The sequence below is a fragment of the Simochromis diagramma genome, unplaced genomic scaffold (genome assembly GCF_900408965.1).
Source record: "Simochromis diagramma unplaced genomic scaffold, fSimDia1.1 OVJJ01000304.1, whole genome shotgun sequence".
Classification (NCBI taxonomy): Eukaryota; Metazoa; Chordata; class Actinopteri; order Cichliformes; family Cichlidae; genus Simochromis; species Simochromis diagramma.
Window position 1 is genome coordinate 6,633,798 of NW_024387030.1, and position 15,551 is coordinate 6,649,348.

General features: G+C 39.4%; 1 protein-coding gene across 2 annotated transcripts in view; it reads left to right on the top strand.

The window, feature by feature from the left end:
- Positions 1-12,424, top strand: part of mta1 (metastasis associated 1) — a 50,240-nt gene extending 37,816 nt beyond the window's left edge. Inside the window, exons 8-18 of one of the 2 annotated variants that reach the window (XM_040041485.1) lie at positions 1,082-1,181; positions 1,587-1,775; positions 2,909-2,983; positions 3,152-3,210; positions 3,487-3,659; positions 4,302-4,453; positions 5,592-5,781; positions 5,891-5,980; positions 6,131-6,286; positions 8,834-8,982; positions 10,501-12,424. In XM_040041485.1, the coding sequence (XP_039897419.1) occupies positions 1,082-1,181; positions 1,587-1,775; positions 2,909-2,983; positions 3,152-3,210; positions 3,487-3,659; positions 4,302-4,453; positions 5,592-5,781; positions 5,891-5,980; positions 6,131-6,286; positions 8,834-8,943 (1,294 nt within the window). In that variant the 3' untranslated portion in view covers positions 8,944-8,982; positions 10,501-12,424. The remainder of the gene's footprint in view (positions 1-1,081; positions 1,182-1,586; positions 1,776-2,908; positions 2,984-3,151; positions 3,211-3,486; positions 3,660-4,301; positions 4,454-5,591; positions 5,782-5,890; positions 5,981-6,130; positions 6,287-8,833; positions 8,983-10,500) is intronic. The other variant, XM_040041486.1, reaches the window with a different exon arrangement.
- Positions 12,425-15,551: the final 3,127 nt, after the last annotated feature.

Genomic DNA, 15,551 nt, shown 5'->3' on the forward strand with positions numbered 1-15,551 from the left:
TTTTTTCTTTTCAGGGAGTGCACTACATTTAATCAGGTGTACTTGAATCCGAAGTGAATCCAAGAGCTAGTCTAAAACTTCCTAAAGGTCACTAGAAAGGTCAAGGCAAGGTTAAAAAAAAATAAAAACACCCATCATGCTGAACGGGCATTATGGGGTGCCATAAAGAAGTTTTTTGAGTCATTAAATTTAAAAACCTCACCTCTTTAAATTGTTCCAATTTTCTCTTTGACACCATGTCTTTGTGCACATCTGGACCGGTTCCAGCTCAGCTGCTATTTTTACATCGCTTCCTGGAAGTCCGTTTCTGACTACTTGTATGGGCACATTATTTTACCGTGGAGCTCCGACTTGCCAGAGAGCAAACATCAATTTCTCTGTCAAGCTGACCCAGCCCAACCCCCATAACTGGTGGAGAGAGCAAGGGCACATCAGCGAGGAGTGGCACCAGAAGCATGCTTGTTGTTGTTGTATTTTCTGTCCTGAGGTGGTTGAGGGAGAAGATTTACAACAAATGGTCTCAACTATGGCTCCCTGAGACTTCATTCTATTCCCCTTTATGTAATTCAAGTTGAGGAGTCATTGTTTTTACACAGCTGAGCAGATCCAGTGCACATTATGGACACACAAGTGCAAGTAATCTGAGTGGGACTTGCAGGGAATAAGAAATAGAAAATAAAATAGCCGCCGCACTGAAAGCGGCGCACTGCTGCTCAGGAAGATTGAAGATTTAAATGTGGTAGAACTTTTGATTTGTTGTGAAACGCTATGATTGCACCTGGTAAAGATGCTGCAGTTATTTAATTCTCAGCGTGAGAGAAAATACATGAATTCACTAAAACTAATAAGTACTACAAACGTTTCCTAAAATCTGTGACTATCTAGTTTTCAAGCCATATTTGGTTGCTAAGCAGTTTTAGCCTGTTGAGGTCTAAATTTGCTTGAGGTGCATTATCTGTCTGACCACACTACAGAGTTGAATATTTTATTAGGAAGAACCAAAGTTAGGACTTTGCTGATATGACTTCCATGTTTGTTCTGTAAAGGGAACTATATCAGTAGTTTCTCATGTGTCCCACAGGTCAGTAGGTACCTTTGCCAGAGCTTTGGACTGCAGTAGCTCTGTCCGACAGCCCAGCCTACATATGAGTGCTGCTGCAGCCTCCAGGGACATCACCTTGGTGAGATAGACATATATATGATTTGATATAAACTGTTAACACATGACATGTGAAAGGTGTTGTGGAGAAGGAGGACTGTTAATCAGAAAATCCTTGCGCGTGAGTCTGTTAGTGATTGTTGAAGCCTGTGTCTGGTTATCCTTAACAAGCATTTGGCCCCAAAACCTAGCCAGCCTAGTGTGGGTCTATTCTGCCCTAGATCCTTTCCTCATATATAAAACATGGATGAGAGCCCTAGCTACCCACATGTACACAAACACACATGCAGACACACAGAAACAGCTCAGATACTCTCATGGAGGCTGTGTCTACACACTCTAAACTGGTAAACTATAATCATATAGCTGCAATGAAATGCATGATTGGTTCAACTCATGCACTGACATGGATTTGTCTCGCATTTAGTTTCATGCCATGGACACCCTCCATGCTACAGGCTACGACATGACTCGAGCCATCGCAGCACTGGTTCCTCAGGGTGGACCCGTCCTCTGCAGGGATGAAATGGAGGAGTGGAGCGCCTCGGAGGCCAACCTCTTTGAGGAGGCCCTCGAGAAATACGGCAAAGACTTTACCGACATCCAGCAGGATTTTGTAAGTGGGAAAACAGTAGGATTTGATTTTAGGAAGCATGCTTTTGTTCTGTCATATTTGTGTGCAGTATATGAAACTACATAAAGACTGTAAGCTGAGAACCGGGCAGACAGACATAGAAGTGCTGTTTTCCACTTTGGGTTTCAAATGGAATAACAAAATGTATTGCAAAGTGTCCTTGGTTTATTTAAGAGCTGCAAATACAGCCACTTGAATTCGTTTTATTTTACAGATTTTTCTCAGCTCATCATGCTTTATAATTATCAACTTATGCAGCAATTTGCACTGAAATTAAATTGTGAATTTTATGTACAGAAAACATTATAAAGGAATATCCCGGAGAGAGCTCTGGCTGTAATACGTACCCTCTAGAAGTTAACTTGCCAACACCTTTACAGCTCAAACCAGTCCTATGATTCTCCCCATTTTAGACTTCATTTAGGTGTTCAGCTGATTTTCCTTTTATGCAACTTTCAAGCATAACAGTAGTCTTGTAAAGAAGCACTGTGTCCAGCCCCATGGTAAGAATGAATAGTGAGCATTTTTAAACAAACATCCAGTGAAAGCTGCCTCTTCTCTGCTGAAGCGCCTCATGTTCTTCTGTGCTGAGAAGAGTGGCGCTGCCTTTAGTGTTCTCTCACTGTGTGCATCAGTCCGCCACCTGGTGGCCATCTGCCGTCAGTGCTGCAGACTTTTGTTTCTACTTGAGGTTTTTTTCCAACAACAAGACTACACCATCAGTATGGGTGGGGCCACCACTTAAAGGCTCATATTCTTTCAAACTTCATAGAGGCAATGTAACGATTTAGCTTCAGTTTTTTAATCGTATCTTTACCTTTTTAATGAGCGAGTACTACATCAGGTTGAATGCGTGTGTGTTCCTTAAAATGTGAAAGAAATACACAGATATTTTAGCATTTATAATTATAAATGTCACAAAAGGGAGAATCATCTTATTTGAGTACCAATCTTAATTTCTCAGTTAGTTAAAGTCGTTAATGATCATGTAATCAAGAGTTTCAGCTTTAATTTTACATTCCCTGCCTTCAGCAAGATTTCCTCTCTTTCTATCTGTTCCCATAACATCACTTCAACTAAAACCATAATTATTTTCCTCTTCTGTCCCTGTGTAGTTGCCCTGGAAATCCCTGACGAGTATTATTGAGTATTACTACATGTGGAAGACCACAGATAGATATGTACAGCAGGTAACAACTTCCTTTATACATTTCTTAAGGAAAAAAGAAAACTAAGTGACCCATATTAATTAATTTTATATTTGCATGCGATTCACAAATCTGTTGTTGGTACCTAAAGGTTAGAAATTCACTAGGTCTAACTGCACTTCTCGTCAACAACCTCCTTTTCTGCTCCAGAAACGATTAAAAGCAGCCGAGGCAGAAAGCAAGTTGAAGCAGGTCTACATCCCCAACTAGTGAGTACTTTGATGCAGCATTTTATCAGCCTGCTTTCATTTTCCTGCATATTATCAAGTATTAAATCAGTCGATGCTGCGGAGAAGGTCACAGCAACAACTCTGGTATTTTAAAGTTCAGCACTTGTCGCTCATTATACAGTACAAACTCTTCTTTTATTATTCACGAACGCTCTCAGTACTGGATCAGTGGAACTACTGTCTCTGGTTGCAGGCTGATGAATATTATTTGTTCTCTTGGTGAATGTCTTGTCTCTGTATCTCTTCTTATTTCAGTAACAAGCCAAACCCTAACCAGCTGAGTAACAATGTAAAGCCAGCTCTGGTAAATGGAGCAGCGGGTACAGTGGGTACAGCAGGTACAGTGGGTACAGCGGGTACAGCGGTCCCAGGACCTCCAGGCTCAGTGCCGACCCCAGGCTTGGGTAGAGCCTGTGAAAGCTGCTACAGTAAGTCATTCTGTTGTGTCCTGTTATTGCGCAAATGCAGTAGCTACTGTTATTTGTGTCCTGATGTAAGAGTTCTTTCTCCTCCTTAGAGGAAATGAGATTGTCGTGATAGATATACAGTCAAAGCCTCAGATGTTTGCAAATCCTAATCAGTTTTGATGCGACAATTAAACATCTTTCAGTCTCGGTGTGAAAATCTATTTGCTTCTTTAATTGCGCTCGATAATTAACCTGGTATGGATCTTGGGTACTGCGTCTGTAGTTTTAGTATACGTGATGACAACATCCTTTTGTACTGATTTTCCTAATTTTTATTTAGCTAGCATCCAAGATCATCAGCCTATGTTGATCTCCATCATCCTTGTCTTCAGATCGGTGTATTTTCAATCTAATACAGATAATTTAACGATGTGCTCTGTGCTCTTTGTATGCGGCACACATTTGATATTGGATTTCCATAATAGAGAGAAGAGAAAATGGCCTTATGTGCCCTGCAGCAAAGTATTGTTTGAATTATTTTAGAGGCTGTACTTAATTTAATGATGAATGATTAAAGCTAGGGCTCACTACACCCATTTTTGGTTTTTTTGTAATCATCTCTGCTTAGCCATGTGATTTTGTGCTGTGTGTTTGTGTGTATAGCCAGCAGCTCCTACCAGTGGTACTCGTGGGGACCTCCCAACATGCAATGTCGCCTGTGCGCTTCATGCTGGACCTACTGGAAGAAATACGGAGGGCTGAAGATGCCCACGAGGTTGGATGGCGAGAGGCCCGGACCCAACCGTAACAACATGGTACAAGCTCACACACGCTTCACTAGATATTGACTTTGTTTCCTTTCCACAAATAACAGCCTTACTGTCTGCCGGAAACCTTGTAGTTCACCAAAAGTTCATCTTCCAGAGAAAAATCTAATGTCGGTTATTACTTAAATTAATTTAGCCTTTTTAAAATAACCCAGTCATTGTATAAAATGAAAATGACATCTGAGACGCTTGAATCAGTATGATATTATTGTTTGGGGGAAAATGGTCCAAATGATGCTCTTTTAAAGCAAACATTTTGTCTTATGACAGTAGGAAAAGCAAAGGTGGAGTTAATCACAGCCCAGTTCCATTAAGTGTCCCAGTAAGCCTCGAGAATGAATCAAAGCTGGAAAGTAGGTCTTTCCAGCTTTGAGTGCGGCCACCACAACCTGTGAAAAAGTAATATTTATTACTTCAAGAGAGAAAGTACCACAATGTCCTAATTTGGGGTCTACAGATGCCAAACACACCATACATCTATGCATTTCTCTTCTTGTGGTTTTTGTCCTTTTTAATAAAGAGCAGTGTATCCTATTTTATTTTAAATATTTTTTATTACAATCCTGTTGAGTTTTCAGTAAAATCCCTACAGTACAGAACATTCAGCATGCCCAGTCATTTAAATGTGTTGTGCATTTTAAATCTTTACCCTTTGAAAGCCTACTAGGAGTAACCCTTGAAGCTCTCTTCTGAACTGAGGGACTTTCTGGCATATTTCAGGTCTGCTTATAGAACAAAATGACTGGGTTTGCATCAGAAATTAAATGAGGGTGATCTCTGTCTGTGCAGCTACCCTGGGGAAAAAACAGGACCTATTCTAATGGTCATTGGACCGCAACTTTACTGACATATACTGACGTGTCAGAACTTAACTGTCTTTCACGGGTACTTTATGGGGGGGAGTTAAAAAGCACTCTAGGCATCTGTCTTTCCCTTTGGTAGCCATTAAATTCCTATCAGGCAATGATTGTAGTCCAGATGTTTTCTTTGTCTTTAGTCCTGTGATAAATTGATCTCTCCCTAATCCATCATTTAGCATTCAACTGTAAATACACATTTCTACTAGTACAGGCTGTTCTACATTTTGGTTACAAAAGAAGTTTCTCATCCTCTAAACCTTCTCTAGAGCCCCCATGGCCTGCCCCTTCGCCACAGTGGCAGCCCCAAGTTTGCTGTAAAGACCCGGCAGGCTTTTTACCTGCAGACCACCAGCCTAACACGGATGGCACGTCGCACCTGCCAGGACATCATCAGACCTCGATATATGGCCAGGCACCCCTACCTCCCAGTCAACACAGCAGCCATCAAAGCAGAATGTAAGGAACCGTTTCCCTCATGCATAACTATGACATGTTATAACATTTGGGCACTCTGTACATGTCCTCATATTTCTAATGACAGTGTTGTTTCACTGAATGTGTGCAGGTGCTCTGCGATTACCAGACAGGCCAAAAAAGCCTTTGCCACTGAAACCTGTGGAACGTAAACCTCTGGAGTCTGTTGTTCGGTATTTAGGTGAGATCAATTCGCCACTACATGTTCATTTTTCAGTTTCTAGTTTTTCAGGTCACTTTTAACTGGGTGTGATACCTTGAGCTAGGTATTATGACAAAATGAATTTATTTCCTCTGTCATTTTCTTCATGTGTCTCTGATCATGTTTCAGAAGCACATCCCCGTCCATCCAAGCCCAATCCACCGACTCGCGGAGGGTCAATCTCTACAGGCAGTCTGACACCTATAAAGTCCTCTCCCATCCTCAACAACGGCTCTCCCACCATCCTGGGCAAGCGTACCTATGAGCAGCACAATGGACTGGATGGTGAGCCAGACAGACTAGAAACTCTGAAGCACATATACAATCTGCATGCGTTTGCCTCGTCAGCGTCAAAGAATGTCATATTCACCGAACTCCTATTTGTCACAACCACCATAGAAGATTATTTCCATCTGCAGTGGTATATATTTGGCAGCATGTCTTTGTTCTTGCACCTCTCCACCCTTCCTCACAGATATGTGGAAAACCAAAAGCAGGGAGAGCAGCAGCGGCATCAAGGCTTTCGTATAGAACAGAACAGGCTGGGATGGGGGTGGGTTGCAATGTGGCTTGCAGATGTGCAGCATCTGTGGGCAGGCAGAAATATATCAGCATTTAAGTCTGTAAGCTTGAATTCAGCACATGTCCAAGTTATGCTTGATATGTTGAACATTGTTTTGTTTTTTGGTTGTTAAAGACTTGTACCATCAATATGCATTTTAATCAAAATCCCCTTTGTGGCTCAAAATGAAAATATCCTTTAAAAAACATTCAAAGGGTTTTGAAAGGCTTACAGGCAACTTGAATTTGCCTTGGTGTAGTTTGCTTGTCTCATTTGATCAAATTTGGACCATTAAAAGAGGGAGTTCTCATGTTTTGAAGTTGAATTAAATAATACTTAATGTATTTGCTTTTTTATTTTTAAAATTCAGTTTTTAAATTATTGTAATTATGTCACATTTAGATTTATTATCTCTTAATTGTGAATCATTTAACACAGATTATTTAAGCAGAATATAAATCTACACCTGCGACCTCTGCAGCTACAGCACATAGTTACGATCCACTGCCGAAGGGTTACCAGTTTGAGTGGGGCTCTTATGTTGTTATGTTATTTATTTATTTTTTGGGGGGTTATGTCCCACTTTCTTTCTCCCCTGTGAAATGGGAGATGGGTAGAGACAGACTGGGAAATGAAGAGAGGGAGAGAATGCCAGGGAAAGATGGAGAGAGGAGAGAGCAAGAGGGAGATTGCAACAGGATCCGATCGGCCTTGCTTCTTTAGCTGGAGGCTACGGTCTATGTTGTCATGGTAACGGGAGAAAGGAGGATCAGGAGGGTTCGGTAAGTGTATCCTGAGGGAGAGTATCTCCACTGCTCTATGAGCCCACCTCAGGCCCAGGCTGGGATAACACACCAGGAGGAGATCTGAGTTGGAAATCGTCCAGGTTCGAGGATTAGGGATTAGTTTTCATTTGTTTCACTTCCAACTAGCTGACTCAATCATATCAGAGGACAGAAAGGGTTTCTGTTGCATGTTTATTTTCATTACTTTTAAACGTCGTTATTTATTTGTCTTATTAAATGACTGTGTTTTGTGGCAGAGTGAAAGGGATCATTTGTGGTCAGAACGCACAGGAAATTGTGACCCAAGTCTGCTGCTCAAATTGAGTTTATGGAGCGTCGTAATGAGTTTCAGCTCGTTGTTCAGCTGTTTCGCCTGCAGGTTTACTGTTTTGGTTTACTGTCACGCTCTCACAGCATCTTTTTGGCTGCTAGCAGGCACAGTGAGGAGCTGATGAAAGTAGCGAGGCGTTAACAACCTAAGGGCTGTATTTCCCTTAGGAGCTGGTAGAGACCACAAAGGGGACCAAAAGAGGCTTAAATCTTGACTTTTGTATTTGTTGTCTGTCTAAATGGCAAGTTTGTGTTTGCTGCCCCCAAGTGGTAAAAGAAACTTCTTTCATCCAACTTTGCTACTTTTAAAATTTGCTACGTTTTGTCTTGTTTGCTTAACCCAGACAACACTATACATATGGAACAGCCAGTTAAATTCTTTAGTATGTTTCTATATGTATGAAGTGATATGCTGCATCATTGTGAATAGAAGCTTCTACTGTGAGTAAAAAGCTGGTGAAAGGGACGAGTAAAGTCTCCTTCTAGCATCAAGAATTGCGATGATTTGCTGAAATCGTTTGAGGAGTAGAAAAGTAGAAAGAAAAGAAGAAACTGAGAGACCACAAAACAGCATAGGAACAATATTATGTAATAGTAGCATGTAAATGCTGAGGAGAGGCGCTCAGACCTCAATGCAGAAATATAACTTCTTACAAAACTTTGTGTCTGAATGACAGTCTGCCATGAAATCTCACTAACAAATATTTGCAAAATAGCCTTTGTTGCTTCTCTAGCAAGCAGGAGTGTATATAGAGTTTTTAATTTCAATTTAAACATCAATTAACTTGAATATTACATCATTTTATTGCTACTTTGTGTTGCTGCCAACTAAATGTGAATGTTAATGGTGCTGGCCTGATGGGCTTTGATTGAAGCGTATAAAAAGTAGTGAAGTGGAAGATGTGGAGGCACACGTTGTTTTCTAAAGCGCAGCAAAAATAAGGTTTGGTGTTGTTTTTCCTCTGTGCTGAAGTACTTTAGGAAGCCAGCAGAGGGCAGAAGAAAGCAATAATTTTGTGCAGCCCCTTACTAATAAGGGAGCATCTGAAAATACTTTTGTTTGCCTGTAGACTAAAAAACTAGAGCTGTATTTATTTTAGTTTTCTCCTGTGACATCTCTCATGGTCTTCTTTTTTTTTTTTTTTTTTTTTTAAGGTGCCAAATCCAAAGTATTGGCTCCACAGTGGGACATTATGGCCAAACGAATGAGTGAAGCAGTGCGGCCCTCATCGTCCCTCCAGGACGAGGTACATGAACTGGACTGAGCGCTCTGCGGGACAACCTTCACTGCGAACCTCAGTGAGGTGAGAAATCCCCACTTACCCGTGAGGATGCTTATTTTTAATTGGCTTTGTGTTAATAGTTTTGCTGTTCTGTCTAACAATGTTGTTTCGCCAAAAACGAGGAAAGGCAAAACATACGCCTATCCAGCTGCCCCTATAACCTGAGATGCTACGAAAGAAAAATACAAATCAAAAAAATCAAAGCAAAGAAAGCATCTAAGGCGCTTGTATCTATTACAACTAGGATACAAACCTATAGATACATTACTTTGAAGAATAGTGGTGAACTTCTCACTGAGGGAGAAATATGATCAGGAAATCTTTGTTAATGACTGTGTTGCATCACTTCAATGTTTGGTGAATTTAAATCCTAAAAAAAGGCAACAGTAGAAGTCACAGCTGTGTTTTAATGATGAAAGTAAGAGCATTTCCACAAGCACAGTGTGAAGAGAGAGGCATTGAGACTAAGTGGCTGTGTAGCCTTAAACTTGGGCTAATAAGGGTTCAGTTTGTTAGGTAACAGAGATTAGACTCTGGAGCAATGGAGGAAGGTCATGTGGTCTGTAATGAGTACATCAGGGTAAGAAGAGAGGCGAATGCACCCATCATGGTTGGTGCCTACCCTACAAACCCGTGAAAGCAGTGCTATGATCAGGGGTTGCTCCATGTGGTCAGGTCAATATCAGCTGACTACCATATACTGAGTGACCAGATTTTTCCCAGCAGTGGATTTTTTTTCTTTCAGGGATATTGGAAGATACCAATGTTAGGATTCATCAGACTCAAATTATGATTAGTAGTTCAGGGAATAGGACTAGCCACAACTAAATCCGGACCTTAAGGCCTTTGAGAATGTTTTGGATGTGCTGGAGAAGACCTCATACAGTGGTCTGACTCTCCCATCTTCAAAACAATCGGCGGCGGGGGGGGGGGATTAATGCAATTCCAGATTGAAATAAATGTTCTGACCTGTGTTAATTTTTGTATTTTTTATTTTATTTTTTGAAAATAAGATAACTCCAATCAGAACTAATTACGTTCAGTCAATCAGAATTGATCTCCTTGCATAGGAAGGTTGTCACGTCTGCCCCCGATAAACAGGGTTGGAGGGAGAGAAGAGTTGCAATGTGGACTCATTTTGAATTTGATGTCAATGAAAATAAGGTGCTTTGTAAACTGTTACACTTTATATTTTGGTCAACTAAATAAACTTTCGATTCAGTCAACTATAATCTAAAGCTAAAAGAATCTAGATGCCTAAATGATGAATAAAACCTAATTAAGCTTTGTTGTCAAAATTAACACTGGTTTTGATGTTGCATTAGATCAAAAACAATTTGTGCTTTCATTAAAGGTAAAGAGCAGTTAAACTAAATACTCAGTATTATTTTTAAAGCCAAGAAGAGTTTAAGGGGTATGAAAACTTTAACGTTTTAATGAGAGGTAAAACATTATGGTTTTTGCCCAGTTTTGAGAGTTTTTGCTGTCAGCTGTCATTAACTGTGTGTAAAACCTTTCCCTCGTGTGTTTCTTCCACAGCAGCGGGGGATATGAATTGGATGAGGCTTTTCCCACTATAACCATAGCCGAGGGCAGCTGAAAGGAGACGACAGCATTGGCTACTTTTCTTCAATCAGTATGAGTCTATCAGACTTCTGAAGACTAATCGATCAGTTTGGCTGTGGTCAATCAGAAAATGAGCCTGACTGTACAGGACTGTGTTTATTACTTACATTTCTCGTTATTACTGTCTTTGTAATTATTGTTATTGTTATTTTAATGTTTTTCTTTTTTCTTTTTTTACCAGTTATAACTCAGCTTATTTGTTTGTCGATCAAACGTTGAAACTTGAAGTTTCAAGAAAAATGCTTGCAAAAAACCCTGTGGAAAAGGGTGGAAGGAACGTAACAAAAGCCACTTGCATCTTCTGTGTTTTTCTTTTTCTCAAGTTTAAAAAGGAAAAAAAAAAAAAGAGAGAGAGACGCACTTTGATTTCAGTGACACGAGTTCAAAATGTCTTTTGTTTTTCTGAATTTCAATGCTTTCTAGGAAATTTTCTGTTGTGTGAGTCGGCCCTGCTCTTCGCCCAGAGAGGTTTAACTTATTGAGAAAGACTTGGTGTTTTTTCTACCTTTTTCATAAGTAATGCATCTATGCTTCTAAAGTGTAATTAAAAAAGGAAAAAAAGAGGTAATTGATTTTCCCCCCTCTTCCTTTGGTGTCTGTGCACGGAGGTGAAAGTTGCACTGAATGTTCTGTTTTCAAGCTGGTGTTTACCTGTCTTTCTTACTCCTGCAGGTATGCAAACAGGGTATATGCAAAAAATAACGGAGAATTTTTCATTCCTAATTGCTTTATATGTTATATGATTAGTATTAGAAAAGATTTCATGCACAACCAGAAACATGTTTTGTAAGCAAACATCTGAAAACTAAAAAAAAAAAAAAAAAAGCAGGAGTGTGCTCTGCTTTCATGTCCTGTCCTTTGTGTGTTTATTGTATGTTTGCTAGCAGCTTTGCAGATTACATCTCTTCTCCTGCAAACATTTTTCACTTTGGGGTAACATCCTAGGCTCCGTAGACGCCTGACAACCTGTGCTGGCTTTTTAGCCTTATATCAGAACATATCTGAGCCTTAAAGTCTCTAATCAAGTGGCTGGGTAAAGCTGGTGGTTTTGCTGACCAATTTAGTGAATTTGCATCATTGTCTTTAGGTGATGGTGGGCTGAACTCACTTTTTAGTAATGATGCTAACAATGAAACGCTTTAGAAAGTTGGACACAGCACATGTACAGTTTACAGTACTTGTAGTGCAGCAGATAACTGAAACAATCTTTCAAAAGTGGATACAAGCAGCAGAATTTGCAGGTTTGTCCATTTGGAGAAGTGTGAAAAATCCTATTAGCTACTTGAACTTCTGCATTTTCCATCTTGACCGTCATTTCAACCTTAGAAACAACTACAGAATTTCAACCACTGGATACATTTAAGAAATGTTACTCTTGATTTTTACATTTTTGACTTCAAGTAAATCAAAATGTATAACTTAAAACCCTTTTACACCACTGAAAGCACACCTTTAATATTCATGTCATTATATTGCTGTGTAGTTCATTTGAATTTTACATATTTGATCCACACACTTGGCTCATCTCTCCTGTGCTGGCACGGCATGCTATCGGCCTCTTCCTTCCTTTTTTTTTTTTTTGTTGAAGGCTTAAACAGTCACTCCAAAAACAACTTTAGAACCACCAGTTTACCTGACAAGCAATACATGGATGCAGAATCTGGGGTTTGAATTGCAGACCTTCAAGGAGACAATCTGCTCTAAATATAAATAAAAGAAATAAACGAGATTTGGGGGTTCAGGGCTGAATCCATTCAGGAAATGCAACTGAGACAAATCACATTTATACTATTGCACACCACACCCTGTTTGAAAATGTAAAAAACTAAAAAAAATATATATATATAAAAAATCACAAAATGACTTTTAAAGTTGACTTCTACAAAGTTGAATGTGTATCATTTGACACAAAGATCATTCAAAAAGGGAAGTGTAGTTTACATAATCTTTAAAAAAGAGGAACTTTTTGCCTTTGTTGACATTCATCTTGAATTTTCAGTTAGCTAATAGAAAGTTGGCTTCATCAAAAAAGCAATAAAAGAGTATGTGTACAAATTTTGCAACTTGTATTCACCTGGAAATGTAGATTTATCTGCTGCACTATTCCAGTCTAATTGGTAAAAAATTTAAATTATAGGACTAATAAGGGGAAACAAGACTGTCTACTTTCTGTAGTAAAAGAAGTCATTAAGTGAAGTACAGGGTATTAGCAGAAACAGGGTTTGGTACACCTGGCTGTTTTATCTGATTTTTGAGCATTCACAGGTGAAAACTAAAATAAATTTGGCATTTTGGGTAAACATTTGAAAGCCATCGCCATGTAGGGTTGATGGCTGATCTAACTAAGTGTAAGAATATGACAGCTCTCCTTTTTACTGACATCCAGGTTCAAAGTTATGAAGACTCAAAAATGTCAATAAGAAAAAGCACAATACCCCTATATACTTTGAACTGTTCTTAGTGTAAAGGCAAAGTTGAATGAAAACTACATATTTAACTAAAATAGCTCCTCAGGGAGGACACACAATCAGCAGAGAAACTGAGAAGTGGTACTGATGTATTTTTAATACTGATATGTTAAAATCCATGTTGATGTTACAGACTCAAAATCAAATCCATGCAATAATCTACACAGTAAAAAAAATGAAGTATTTAAAATCTGGGAAAGGAGATCACTGATTTCAAGTTGGTACGTTGTAAATAAAAACTTGTTTTAGTAATAACAGGAGGAACATGTTAACAGGGAGAAATCGCTAATAAATCACAATATTGAGGTAAAGAACTTGTCGCTAAAGCAAATCAAACAGCTCTTTGCTAGCCATATTGTGACACCTTTACAGCTTTATTCAAGCTATTTCACCCAGCTTTCCTTATCTGATAAGAGGAAGATGATCAGCATGTTTTGTTAAAAGCTTTGGGGCATCATCACCTCTGTCTGGACTCGATGTTTAAGGTACCTGCAGCTACAATTCCTACATATCACAAAGGCGTAGTCTGGTCCAGTCTGCTCATCTGGATGATGAGATCGATGCTGATTGCCAACATAACGATTCTGCAAGAGCATCCCTCCTTACTTTATGTGGCCTCATGGAAAATCCCGTCTATGTGGTATATTAGCCTCTGCCGTTAATGTCCAGTTGAAATCATACCTGGTTAGTGATGTGCCCAAGCATACAGATAAGATTACCATAATCATATAATAAAGTTTTTCAAAACACTGAATGGCCTTTCAAATCTTGTTATAGGTACTTTGAAGACCACTTAGAGTTCGTATTAATATTTCAGTTATGTCCTGTAGTGCATTATGTCAGGTTTAATGATTGTACATAATATTACTGTTGTTACTGCGTGGGGTCAGGCAGTGCATTATCTGTTGTTTAGACTGTATCATCTACTTTACATACTGTATTTTTCCAGTACAATTCACACTCCCCGACTCATATATTTCTTGGCCAGCACATTGAATTAAATTAGTTTTCATAAATCCTATAATGACTCATGGAAAGTCCTTACTTAAGCTCTTGTTTGTGAACTATATGTATGTCTTGGATTGTGACTACACAGCAGCTTTTCTTCTGCTGAAGTAAATTGTTTGGCAATAAGACTCAAGTTACCACATGCCCCTAAACACTGTGACTGGTTTCTTTTAACTGAAAGAGAAAGACATGCAGACGTCACTGGATATGTGTGAGGGTTCATACCTCAGCAAACTCCTAAAATATTCATTCAGCTGGAAGCCTGTGGGAAAATCCTCTCATGTCCATTAGTTTAAGATCAAAGGTCTAAACAGGAACGAGTAACAATGGATGTTTGGAAATTATGTTTATGTACTGCATGTGTTTTCTGAGAATTAAATATGTTTTAGGCTGAAACGGAGGTCAGCGCCACAGTTTACATCATATTGCAGCAGCAATTACTTAAAGTAATTCACTTTTGTTGTGAAAATGTTTTAACTACAGAACTAAAACAAAAACAGGTGATTTTTCTTTGGATGCAACTCTTATATTATCCACTTTTAACATAATGCTTCCTGTCTGTGTGCGGGAAAACAAAGCACAAATGAGTCAAATATGTTTCTTTTTATATACTGTTTGTAAATAAATACAACCCAGCCATTGGGGGGGGGGCATGTTTGCCAAATCAAACATGCTGATCATCAAGAATAAGATTTCCGTACTGGATCAGTCGAGGTCTGCATTAACAATGACCACCTCTAGTGCTGTTGGCCAACTGGGTGCCAATGGAAACTGCGCTACTGTTGGCTGAAGACAAAGAAGCAAGAGAAAAAGAGGACGGGGGAAGGAATGTTAGGAAGCAGTGAGAGATAAGGTAGAAGTGAGACTAGGGACTAAAGGGGGAGAGCTGGCTGATATAAAGGAGCGATAGATAGATATATTGTGCGTGCAGGTGGAAGGGAAGTAAGGCCAGGAGCATAAAGAAATTAGGACTAGGTGTATAACAAAAAGACAGATGGCAAAGGAAAAAGCTTAAAGTGAATTATATGTCAGGCTGGACACTCAGGAAAGAGAAGAAGACTTGTATTAGCTGGCTAGACAGAGAGACTGAGTGGGAAAGGATGTGCAGCAGCTTAGGGTGATTAAGGACAGAGATTGAAATGTGCTAACAAGTGAAGAGAGTGTGTTGAAAAGATGCGAGGAATACTTTTAGAAGTTCACGAATGAAGAAAATGAGAGAGAGGAGAATGGATGGAGGACATTGAGTAAATCAGAAAGTGCAGAGGATTCGTTTTGAAGAGTGGAAAGGTGGTAGGTCTGGATGACATACCTGTGATGGTATGGAGATGTTTAGAAGAGAGGACAGGGATCGACAAGATTGTTTTACACCATCCTGGAGAGTGAGAGAATGTAATGGAGAACATTTGTACTTGTACTGAGTGTGAAGAACAAGGGTGAGCTGTAATAATTCAATCGAATTCAGTTTTGTTTATATAGAGCTAAATCATA